Raw genomic sequence first — 12836 nt, forward strand, 5'->3', positions numbered from 1 at the left:
AGAACAATTTGCAAGCAATCCAGCTTACATCACATCTCAGCTTTAAAAGCTCAACTCCACACTCTCTATTTCTGAATTGAGAAAGCTCCTCGGATGAGAAGCGAAACGTCTTCAGCTACAGAATAGAAGTCCAGTTGTTTTTGTTTTTTAACTTTTTTTTGAACCTCCCACTTCCCACGTTGGAACTTCAGTTTCAGAAGCTTGGTGAGTTGATTTTGCTGACTTGACCTTAGAGTACAAATAAAACAGAACTATTATTCATAAATCCACCACTGAGAACAGCTCTGATTTAAGGAGAACGGCTGCGACAAACTCTGCAAGAACCAAGAAAATTGTTCTTTTCCAGTTTTTTCTCACAGCCCTGGTTGTGGAGTTTTTGCAGCTTGTTCTCGATACATCACCTGGGCAGAACTGTGTTCTCATGTGGTGTTCAAGAACTATTATGTGATTGGTCAGAAATTTGAAGTGGCCATGGTTAATGCAGAAATGATGACATTCCCACTATTAGGACCTCCCAGGAGTTCTGCACTTGAGTTTCTTGTGAATCATGAAATGTCCTGGCTAGAACAAACTTTGTTCTTGTTCTTGCCACCTCGAGTAAAGGAACATTTTTTTTCTTCCCCCCGTTAGCTTAAAACCCCTACTTCTCAGAGACAAGATTCCTGCCTGTCTACAGTTTGCCGACAATCATGTAGATAATCAATAAAAATGTTGTAGCATGTTTTGAGGACGATAAAATCAAATGTTTTTCTAGTGTGTTTGTTTAAATGAGAACCGTTATGCATTAAAAAACAAAAATGCTGAACTTCACCATAAAAAGATCATCTTGTCTGTGGAAAATGGTGGCGAGAGCATAATTTGAATATGTTTAGTTGCGTCTAAACAAGGTTGTTTTGCTATAACTCTGATTAAAATAATTTAAACTTTACCATCAGCTGAACGTGACAAGCATGTAATTGCAGTTATTGATAGACTAAGAGGTCAAGCTAGAAAATGTGAATAATTGATATTTCTATCAATTGAAAAAATGATAAATGCAATATTATAAGAAGAAGATTATAAGATTATAAATTTCTCTGACAGTTTCCAAAGTAAACATTTTAAATCAGTGTTTGCGTTGTTGTTTCTAACACCTCCAAAGGTTTCGGAAAAAAATTTGACAAATGTACGTTTCCTCTTTTGTGTTCAGAGTCAGCAGAGGTCAGTGTTGTTGTTTTTTCTGCCTCTCAGGTATCAAAAAGCTGCTGAAGTGGCAAGTTCTGAGAAGAAAAAAGGAGTAAGTACTTTTTTTTTTTTCTTCTCTTTATTCAGATGGATGGAAAAAAAGATCTCATTTTTTTCCCGTGACATCAGTGTCGAAATATCTCTAACTATGTGCAAAAGACAGATGTAACATTGTGAATTTGATACAAGACGAGACAGCTGGAGATTTCCTGCTCAAAGATTAAATAGTGGAGCGGATTAATTAGTAGGTTACAATTTCTAGTTGTGTTTGAGCCTCTCAAAGCTAACTGCATGATTAAATAAAGTGTATGTCCGCTTCACGTCCTGTTTAATTTGCTCGGTAGCCTCTCGTGGTGGTAAACTAATTAAAGCTTGGTGACTTGAGGAACACACACAGACAGACAGTTTCACCGTGCCAGCACACTACTGTCTGGGCCAAATGTCTTGTCCCGACTGACCTCTTATTGGCTACTTGCTGCAACAGACAAGCTATCAAACCCATAATCCTACTTTAGCGTAATCCCCCCCCCCGATAAACGTACTGAGGTTCAAACTGCAGGTTAGCTGATCTGTCAGTGCGAGAGCCTGATAATCAAACCTGGACTGGGATCAAAGGAGTCACAGGTGAGCTCCTACCATGAGAACATGCAAGGTAATGTTGCAGCGGTTGTGTTTGTCAGCATGTTTGTCGGACAGCTGCTTTTTAAAGATGAGCACCCTCGTTCTTTGTTTAATGATCTTGCTGGTATAAAAGGACAGCAGCCGCTCTCCCTGCTCCTCCTGAAACGTGATATGAACGTATCTGAAGGTGGCTTCGCTGTGCTGCTTACGTTAAACTCTGACAACAGGGTGTTCATTTCTGCTAAGCACTAAAAGCTGATACCTTAAACAGTATTTGTCCTAATTTACTCTTAAATCTGATCTTATTTTTTCATCGTTTTTAAATCAGAAGTCAGCAGTGTGAGTTTATGAAGCGGTTCCAGAATTAAATAAATTCAGACATATTAAAATAATATCTGAATAAAACTTGGTGTGATGAGTTTGAGTCTAGGTTGAATGAGCATCGCAACAGGCCATCTGTTTGTGTGTACAAGGATTGATGGGGGATGGGAGCAACTTTTCCAACATGGCTTTAAGATGATAAGTTCATTAGGCAAATCACAAAAATAAGGGACAAATATATTCATTTTGGGACATCGGTCCTCTACCCTATAATGCTGTTTAAACTTTTAAAACCATCTCTCTTTTCTGTATAAATTGCTTTCTTGGAACCAGACTTTCTTGTAATCTTCTAAAGTGGTCAGGATCAGTAGTTCTTCGGGATTTCTGGCAAAGTCTGTCAACATTTTTCTTCAAACTTTTTCAGATTTTTTTGCTTATTTTCTATTCATGTCTTGTTTCTGATCATGACAGCTGGTTAAAATATGTAAAAAGTGGACAGGTGGAGGACAAATTAAAAAATGTCAGGACTAAAGAAACAGCAGATGAACAGAGTCTAAAAGTCTTTAAGAAATAGAAAAAAAAACTAAGAGATGCATCATCCTTCAGCTGATCACGTATGTCTACCTTTCAGCTAATAGTGCTTTGAGAATCACCGTTTTGATGCTAAAGTACTTTCCTGTGTGTCAGTCTGTGTTATCTTTGGTATTTTTCATAGTCAACTTAAAAATTAGAGCAAATTATTGTGTGTTTGTGATCAGCTCAGCACTTCATTTTTTAATTTCTGGAGCCTTTTTTTAACAAACAAAAAGACATTCAACTGAAAAAATATCTGATAAAAAGAGATCAAAAGCAGCCAAAGTCCAAACAAATGTTTAAAAGATCTTCAGAAAGCCTGGAGAAATGTTGATCTAGACAACATGCAAAGTCTGACTGCTTGGAAGCAAAGTGTAAAGAAAAGAGGAATGACTCAAGACTTTTGCACAGAATTGTAAATAAATAAAAGATTGCTTAAAAGTGTTGTTAATTTCTTTGTTTTTTATTGATTATTGTGGTGTCTGTTGAGATTTTTTGAATGAGACAGAATCAGGGAATCTGTGTGAACAGACTGCAGGTCAGGACTCGGTCTCAGGTCTGGTGACATACAGCCTCTGTACACCAGATGTCAGCTCAGTCAGCTGAGCTACCCAACAATCCTGATAGGGTTCATTTCTGTGACAACATTTGTCTAAGATGTATTTTCATTCTTTAACTTCTGAACCTGCAAATAGACTCTCCCCATGATATTAGTTGGTGTGACTTCTGTGATACAGCACACCACCTGATCTAAAAACTCTGCTTTCTCCTGCATTTATGGGTCAGTTCATCCTAACTCACCCTCATGAGTTTTATTTACAATAAACATAGCTCAAAAAATAAAGACATTTTTGTTTTCTATTTTTTGTAACCATTCTTCTTGGCAGTAAATCTTATACCAATGAAAAACCTGTTTACTTCCCCTAAAAATGGTGCAACATTTGGAAGGAAAATGCATTTGTAAGTTGGGCAGCAGAGTTGAGTATGTGGGAGAAAAATCTTCTCCTGATTGGCATCTGATTGTCAGGGACTGAAATCTATCCTCCAAGATGACAATGGTTGGCCCCATAGAGCGGGGTTTATCAGAGACCACCTCCAGAATTTGGTGGTGGAGAGGATGGACTGGCCTCAACCCCACTGAACACCCGTGGGATCAGCTTGAGCTTGTTTGTTCCGGAGCTATCAACACAACCACAAACGTTGGTCAAAGAATGGGTCACCACCCCTCAGCAAGTGTGTGACCAAACTGGTGAGCAGCATGAGGAGGGGGTGCCAGGCTGTTGTGGCTGTGTATGATTCTTCCACATGTTACTGAGGACTCTGTTTGTTAAATTAATGTTGGTTCTTTTTTTTAGTTCCTCTCTTGTTCCCTTGTACAAAAGATTAGGCAGCTACTTTACACCAGATGCCCTTCCTGATTCAATCTGGGCTAAAACCTGCAGCCTCAGGATAACAAGACTGCAGCACCGACCACTGAACTTCTGCAGCCCCCTGTTTGTTAAATGAATAAGTTATTAAATTGCCAAAATGTCTTGTTTGTTCAGACTATCATCCAATCCAGTAAACGACACCAAACAAGAGTCAGAAGCAGAATAAATTATCTGACAGAGAAGATTTGGCAGGTTTTTCATGGCACAACCCACAAACTCAACTCTGCTGCTCGACCCACAAATGTGGCACCATTTGTAGGGAAACAAACAGGCTTTCCAATGAAATATATATTTTTTGCTAATAAGTATTGTAACAACAAAGAAACAATCAACCAAGCACAAGTGTCCTTCCTTTTTGTGCTAAGTTTATATATATTGATTTTCAAAGATACAGTAAACTTTTAATACTTTTCGACCGTATTATTTTTTTTTAGGATTGGCTTTCAGTGCTGAATGTTTAAATATCAAATGTTATGCTAGTATGCTGGTATCAAATCCCCTTGAAATGATTGTTCCGTCTATTTATTTATTTATTATTTATTTTTTTCATCGGAATGGGCTGGTATGTGAGCCAGAAGAATCATTTACAACTGAACAGCTGTTGCTGAATTTTTCACAGTAGCTGTAATGTAAATGTAGCTAGAGTAATGAAAATTTCCATCTCTGTTGAGCCATGTATCCCTATAACTCTAAGTAGAGTTCATTTAGACAGGAAAATTTACACTATCCTCTCTGCTGTTGCATCTGATTCTCAGATGAGGCAGCTTTAGAAGTGACACTAGAAGCTGATATGTGTTTGGACCATTTTTGTCCCGTTGAGCTTTCCGAATGAGAGTTAGGAGGAGAAATCATATTTCTTCAGTTTTAGCTTCTCTCCAATGGCTCCCTGTCAAATTGAGAATAGAATTTAAAATCTTGCTTCTAACATACAAAGCTCTCAACAACCAAGCTCCATCTTTTTGGCTTTTTGTAATATGTGTGAATGTTTATAGTGCCCTGAGACAACTGTTGTTGTGACTTGGCGCTGTATAAAGAAACTGAATTGAATTGAGTAATTATTGATTTTATTTAGCTTTTTGTGTCTTGAAAAATCTTAACATGGCTTAACATGATAAATTATAATTCTGTTGCATCCATTTGGCCGTACATAAAAAGAAAAACTGATCTCACAATACAAATGCTTTCTCTCACAGATAAATCAGTTACTACCTCAGTATCATCAATAATTAAGATAAAATGCATTTACTGACAAATGCAATCCTGTCTGTTGATATAGTACACTGTTGTTTGGACTGCTCCTGTTGTTTTACCAGGAATTTTGTCAATAAATTAGTTATTAGGTATCAGTGGAAACAATTCTTAGCTGAAACGGTGAAGAAAGAGTTAACTTTTCCCTGAATGTATCATTTCCTGCTCTGGTTTCCTGGCTGTTCTGACTCTCTGTCTTTCACTTTCCTGGTGTTGGAGGGCTTGGACCGGCTTTCACAAGTAGATTCAGTCTGGCAGCTGGTATCACGCAGAGCGCGACCTTCTGCTGTCTCACACACTGACCTGAGCAGGAAAACGGACCAAAGGACTCTCACTGCATCGACTGTGTAGTTGCATCTAGTTTGGCTACTTCATCACATATACAAAGGTTTCTCTTTTGTTTGTATTTGCTTGGAAAATGGGGAACAATCTCGTCACTCTCCGGTCCTTTCCGTTCTCGTTGGGCTTGCTTCACAAAGAGAGTAATTGTGCCACTGGTTTTTGTCTCTTCTTGGAGTTCCATCGCCTTTGTTAAAAAGTTTCACTCTAAACTACTAATTCTTTTCTTTATTCCTTTTTATCCCTGTTTGCATGTAAATTTAACATTTGTACCACGTTCATTTGACATGTTGCGGGCGAGGTAGTAATGTCTTTTAGTTACATAGTGTGTTGTTTTGGTCATCTTTAACACTTTATATTTTAAACGTTCATTATGTTTAAGGTATTGTGACGTCTTTATTAATATGCTGGTGTTTGAGTGCTGACTGGGTTTCGGTCAGGAAGTTTTCATACAAAAGGCCATTTTGTTCCCTGATACGTATGAGTTGATTTATTCTCATTTCCACATCCTCTTTCTTCTATGTGTCATTCTTTTCTAGGATTAAGTAAGTTCCTGTATGTTCTGCTCCTGTAGATTTGTCTTTGTGTTCACTGCTTTTCTGCCGTCGACAGTTCAGATCTTTTAAAGCGGGGGTTCTGTCGAAAGGTTACGAACCACTAATATCTTATCTGTTGTAGATAGCTCATTGAACGACCTCAGTTTGGAGAAAAAGAGGTTAAATTTCACAGGATTGACAAGCTAAAGACTAGTCCAAAGTGGATCACTATTGATTAAAACAACTCCAGTATGAAATATTTTTACACTGATTTATGCAGATTTTATAGGGCTTCACATAACCATTATTTTCATTTTGGTAGCTTTTTCCATCTATGTTTTGTGTTATTTGCTAGCACTAATAGTGGCAGCAGAAGCTAGCTGTAGCACTTCCAGTGAAGCCTGAGGAATAATTATATAATGTGAAGAAGAAGGTGGTGTAAAGGTTTATAAAGCAGCATTCACATAAACTGCTATGAAACTTTTTGTGAATGTTCTTTACCCCGCTTAGACTAGCCTTTAGCTCATCAGTCCTGTCAGAATTAAACTCTATCTCTCAAACTGAGGTCGGTTAAAGATCTATCTACAACAGGTAAGATATTATTTGGTTTTAACCTTCACACAAATCCAACTTCAAAAGATCTGAACTATCCCTTTTAGACATCAAATGAGCAGCAAGCAGAACCAACCTTTGTGTGTGTTATACTTTCTTCAGAAAAGGTGAAGCTGTCATATGTAGCTGAAATGTTTGCCTGTTTGCTCAGCCCTGGTTTATGACTGCTGCTCCACATGTGGCTGCTGGAGCAGCTTTGAACAGCTGTTCACTTAATCTACTAATGAAGCCAAGTTCAGATTCAGGCATTTCCTTCATTCCATCATACTGAACTGAGGTTTTAAAACTGTCTAGAACAGTGGATGTCTTCGTTACTAAAAACTTTAGCTCATGCATAGAATGAAACTATTATTTATGACTATCATAGTTTTTGGAAACAATTTTTTCTTTTCTTTTCCTAAAGTCCTTTGAGAGTGGAACAACCTCCCTGCGATCGGGCAACCTGAGTGCTCTGAAGAAGCGCTGGGAGCAAGCAGGAAACAAAGATCAGGATAAAACGGCTTCTGTCCCACCTCCAAGCAGCTCCAGCTCCAGCATCCGCCGCAGACATTCAGCCCTGATCAGGCCCGCTCCTATCCAAGAGGAGGCCCCTCCTCCGGTAACGAGCCCCACCCTGCTGACCGATCAGGACGATCCGCACGCAGCCAGCCGAGTCCAACAGCCGTCTGCGGCTCGAGAGGGTGAGGACCAGGAAGGGATGGACCGGGGTGAGCTGACGCGCAGGAAAACACCCGAGAAGGTTGAAGACGTTCCCACCAGCCCGTGTGCCAGTAATGAAAAACCAAGAGTGCCACTGAACAATCTGAAGATGAAGTTTGAGAGGAGAGACGACTCCACAAACAAGGTAAATCTCTAAAAGTTATCCTGCTGGTGGAGACACGGTATAGTCCACATAGATAAATAATATTAAAACTCAGCTACACCCAGATTAAGTCTTGTAAATTACAACTCTCTGCTTATTGAGCCTCACCTTGCAGTTATGAGATGAAACAGTTACTTCAAACACTATATTACCCCTTTTAAACAATAATCTTTAAATATTATAGCATACATATTTCAGAGCTCCAGCAAACCTTACAACTGTTCAGTTCAGGTGTGCTGATGATACAGTTTTATTTCCTGGGATACTTTATAAAACAGGCTGTAAATCTTGTTTTTCATCCACTTTGATAGCTGAGCAGTCAGCCCTGCAATCAGCAACAGTTCAGGTCTTTGGCAACTCTGACGAGGTTATGTGCAGTTAATATCTTACCTGGTGCAGGTAGCCCGCAACAACCTCAGTTTGGAGAAAAAGAGTTTGATTCTGAACAGATTGACAAGCTGATGGCTAGTCAGAGCGGGGCCAAGACCGACGTGGGGTGCTGAAATCTTAAAAGAGCCCCATTCTCAAAACAATTATAGCATTTGACACAAATGTTGATTTATAAATCTTTCTGTTTCACATTACATGTGATCTACATAGAAATCTGTAGTCATTTGGTTTATAATATACAGGATGTCAGTGGAGGTTCACACTGTCAATGTTGGTAAATTTTTGCTTAATTTCCTATTTTTCAAAATTTTTAGATTAAGAAAAGAAAAAGAAAAGAAGATCTCTGTCACATGTTTTTGTTTAGGTCTATGCAGGAAGATTTTCGTATCTCCTCACTTTTTAAGATATATTCTTTTCATTCTTTCCCCACCTGGATTTCGTCACCTTCCCCTCCTCACCTCACACAGTTTTCTGTCTTTTCTTGCTCCATTCTTCCTCTGTGATTTCTCCTCTCTCTGCCCAAAACAACAAGTACTCTCTCTTCATCTTCTGTAGCAGAGGAATGCAGGGACATTCCTGACCAAGGCCTGTCTCATTCTTCAGAGGATCGTTTCTGAGGGGCTTCTGTCTTTATCTCACCCTAGTCTGAATGACCCCGTCCTGGAATTCAGTGATTTTTTTTTTCTTTCTTTGTGTGTGTTTATTGCAGTAAATAATTAAAATGTGAGCATTCTACTCACTGGCATCTTAACCCTTTTATAAATTTTCTTTCCCTGCTTTCACCACTACATTCTGGGTCTCCAGTTTTAAATGTTAATGTCTTTTTTTAAACCATTTTATTACCAGAAGGAAACAGTAAAATAGTCTTTTTGCTGCAGATCAATCCTGCCTTTGTAGTTATTGTGAGGTATTAAATAGATGTCTGGAACACGGTCAGTTATTTACGTTTTAATTTTGCTGATAAAACTTTTTTTTTTCTGTTAAAGTGGTTTATTTATTACTGAGCACCCCTGACTTTACTCACTAGTTTTCAGTTTTCAGTGCAGAGACTGTGATGCAACTTTTAAAACGGTTGTTCCAAGATTTTATTGCAACACTAAACCTGAGATCTTTATGTGATCAGACCAGTTTTTTAATTTTTTTTTATGTTTTTGTGAGAACATTATCATTTCATATCTGCTGTTACATGAAGAGTCAGGTTGGGAGCATGAACCTTTAGCACAATGCTGACTTTCACACACACCTTGATGGCTGATCGTCTGATAATGGTTTAGTTAATCACAGTTTAATTTAGCAGTGAAACCTGTCTGTTGTGTAAAAACAACCATAAGTGCAGTCCTGTTATTGTTGGCAGCCAGGTTTGTCTCACATTGACTAACAAAAAAAGTGATTATTTCATAACACCTGGGATCTTTCTGCAGGGTGGCAGGTCAGCAATACGAAGCACTTCATCTGAGGACGCGGAGGAACCCATCAGTAAGATAAAATCAGCTGATTCGCTCAAACTCGTGATTTATGCATATTTAATGCATTTTACTAAGTTCTGCTCCTGTGGTTCAGGCCCGTTGGACGGATCACAGGAATCTTCATCCCTGAGGGCGAAGATGACCAAGTACCAGTCTGCTAAACAGGACACCACTCATTCTGTGAGATTTTAGATATTTATTACATGCAAAACTATTGGCCTTCTGTTTTTGTTCAAAAACCTTTAAGCATTCATGTAAAACCAGATGTGACATAAACTTGAAGGGCTCACATGTAGCATATTATCAATCAATAATTTATTCATTAATGATTATAAATTGTACTTTCTTCAGACATGGGTATGAAAACATGATTGATGTGAAACGGATGAAACTAGTTTAATTAAAAAAACAACAACATTTTATTCTTTGGTTTCACTCAGTCATGTCACTTAGATCTGACTGCATTAAGTTACTGAATTAAAAAATTAGAGGTCCAGCATTCCCTTAAAGAAAATGCTGGACTTTTAGCCCTTTTGGTCAAATGAACAGACAGACAAATGAATCCACAATGCAGTGCCTTTTTGTTGATTTCTGGTTCTTTCTGCTAAAGTTACTGTATTTTTGGCACTATTTCCTTTTAACGTTTGAATACAGAACTCCATGGTGATTTATTATCTAAAAACACATTTGTTTCTTGTTTCTCTTTGTGCTTTTGATTCTGGGTCAGGTTCCTAAATCATCTGCACATGAGGTTGAGAAGGACACTGCCACCCCTGAGTGCAACGGTAACATCTTCCAGAAACCTGAAGGAAATGTTTTATTTCTTTACTATAACCTGATCATTTTCTCAGTGACTGCGTTTTTTCTTTTATTTCAGGGAAGAGTGCTGAGCCACCCAAAGCAATCAGGGTGAGGGATTAATACAAAAAGTAGACCTGCCATTATTGATAAAAACCTTTCCATCATAGTTCTTTAGAAATAACTATGACTGCTTTATTTTTGTAGAGGTTTCGCCCACCAGTGAGGGAAACATGCTTCGCTTGCCAGAAGACGGTGTACCCGCTGGAGAGACTGGTGGTTCATGAGCACATTTACCACAAGAAGTGCTTCTGCTGTTCTCACTGCAACTCCAAGCTGAGGTAGGAATCTATTTTGAATGTTTTTTTCCACTCGTTATTTTACCATTTTTCTGCTTGATGCAAAAAAGCTTTTAAAACATCCTTGCTTTCTGCTTCTAGTCTCGGGAACTATGCTTCTCTCCATGGTAATGTCTACTGCAAGCCCCATTTCAACCAGCTGTTCAAAGCCAAAGGGAACTACGACGAAGGCTTCGGTCACCGTCCCCATAAAGAGCTGTGGGAGCCGCGAGCTGACGGAGACGAAAGCAAGGAGGTGCCGAAGCCAAAGGAGCAACCAGAAATGGTAAAACGCCCAGCTGAAAGCACCCCTGACGTGCAGCCAGCTTCAAACGGGGAAACATCCCCATCGGTGAAGGTCACAGACCTCACTGCCTTACTGGAGAACCGCGGGCAGAAAAACGACCCCTCTGCGGAGAAACATCAGCCTGCAGCTTCTGAGACCCACAGGCTGAGGGTCGCATGGCCTCCTCCGGCTGGAGAGGACCAGTCTGGGGCAACACTGAGTCCAGTGGCAGAGGGGCTTCCTTCTAGCCGGATCAGGATAGGCAAGTGGCCCCCGGAGGATGACGTGCAGCCGTCTTACCAGAGCTCGGAGCGGGCGGAACTGAGGAGCCTGAGGAGGAGCACCTCCCTGAAGGAGCGCAGCCGGCCCTTTACACTCCTAGCTAATCCTACCCCAAAAACCACCACCGCTCCGGGTCCCAGAGAGCTCCGGCGTCCTCTTAAATCACTGCTGGAATGGAAAAAATCTTTTGAGGAAAAGCAGTCGTCTGAAGAGAGATCCAATGAGGTTCAGCAGGAAAAAGAAGAGCCGAAGACGCCTCAGACCCCGAATGAAGCTGCAGCAAACGGCGGGGAGACGGAGAGTCCGCCTAAAGAGCAGGAGGAAAGACGTGAACAAACACAAAAGAGAGCTGCCGCAGCAGAGATGGAGGAAAAGACGGCTGTAAACGAGAGCCCTTCTCCTGACACTCCTCCTCCATCTTCTCCTGTGCAGCCAAAGGAGAACCGGACCTCCCAGGATGTGGGCTTCTGGGAGGAGGACAAAGAAGAAAACGATGCGGAGGATCTGAGTGCCGAGGATATAATCAAGAGGAATCGCTATTATGACGATGAAGATGATGAGGACTCAATAGTATAGGATTTCCCCACTGTCTTACTTTCATACTCCATAAAACACTTGTTTTATCTTACAGCTCAGCTCATAGGTGGATCAGTAGTTTAGCTTTGCCTGATTTTATACATACAAAACTGTATTAGGTGTCTCTGTACACGTTTTACTAGTTTTTTTTAATCATATTTTATAGAAACATCTGTTAAACCCTTGTTATAAATGCTTATACTGAAGGATGGACCTCTTAAGTTGAATCATTTGAGCTCTATGTTTAGCTTTTGAAGGACAGGCAGTCTTTCAAAATGGTGGAGATGTAAGAATCTGTTAAATGAATACGTTTTGGATTTTAGCGAAGCTTCAAACAACTCGGTCCAAGTCTTGTCCTCTCTCAGGGATGAACCAGTCGTTTGTTGTTGCCCTTTGAGGTCCATGCCTTTTAATTTCAGTCTTCTTCCAACGGCGCTGCTTCCTCTCAGCTCTCTGCTTTGAATATATTTTTAAAGTGTTTTGGAAAATTGTTTTATTTGCAGTTCTGTGCTGAAATGACTCAGCTGTCAGGACGCCTCCTGTTTTGACTGTGATCAGGTCTTTCTCTTTGTCACTCGTGTACAATCACTTTCACCTATTATAACAAATGCAGTTTTTGTAAATTGATCTTTTTAAATATTTTGAACACAGTTCCCACAATGAATAGTTCTTAGTCAGTTTAGATTTTCTCACAGGGCCTTCCAAGTCTAAGGTAAACATTGTAATCCATCTTGTAGGTTAAATGATTTTTATCTTTTATGCATTCTGGAAAATGAGTTTGCATGACAATTTGTCTATTAAAACCTTGGATTTCCACATCCTGTTGTCTAGATTATTGAAATCTCCCACACTGTGCACCACACTTATAGTAAGCAACATTTGAATATTGTTCATTCAGACCTTAAAGTATATTTTATCTTTGAATCTCAGTTTT

At 39.6% G+C, this 12836-nt stretch overlaps 1 protein-coding gene across 1 annotated transcript in view; it reads left to right on the forward strand.

The window, feature by feature from the left end:
• lima1a (LIM domain and actin binding 1a) overlaps positions 1-12720 on the forward strand; it is a 17991-nt gene extending 5271 nt beyond the window's left edge. Inside the window, exons 4-11 of the mRNA XM_017416008.3 lie at positions 1231-1276; positions 7308-7748; positions 9578-9632; positions 9717-9802; positions 10350-10407; positions 10500-10531; positions 10628-10761; positions 10861-12720. Of these exons, the coding sequence (XP_017271497.2) occupies positions 1231-1276; positions 7308-7748; positions 9578-9632; positions 9717-9802; positions 10350-10407; positions 10500-10531; positions 10628-10761; positions 10861-11902 (1894 nt within the window). The 3' untranslated portion in view covers positions 11903-12720. The remainder of the gene's footprint in view (positions 1-1230; positions 1277-7307; positions 7749-9577; positions 9633-9716; positions 9803-10349; positions 10408-10499; positions 10532-10627; positions 10762-10860) is intronic.
• The last annotated feature ends 116 nt before the right edge of the window (positions 12721-12836 follow it).

Source organism: Kryptolebias marmoratus, linkage group LG4 (genome assembly GCF_001649575.2).
Source record: "Kryptolebias marmoratus isolate JLee-2015 linkage group LG4, ASM164957v2, whole genome shotgun sequence".
Lineage (NCBI taxonomy): Eukaryota > Metazoa > Chordata > Actinopteri > Cyprinodontiformes > Rivulidae > Kryptolebias > Kryptolebias marmoratus.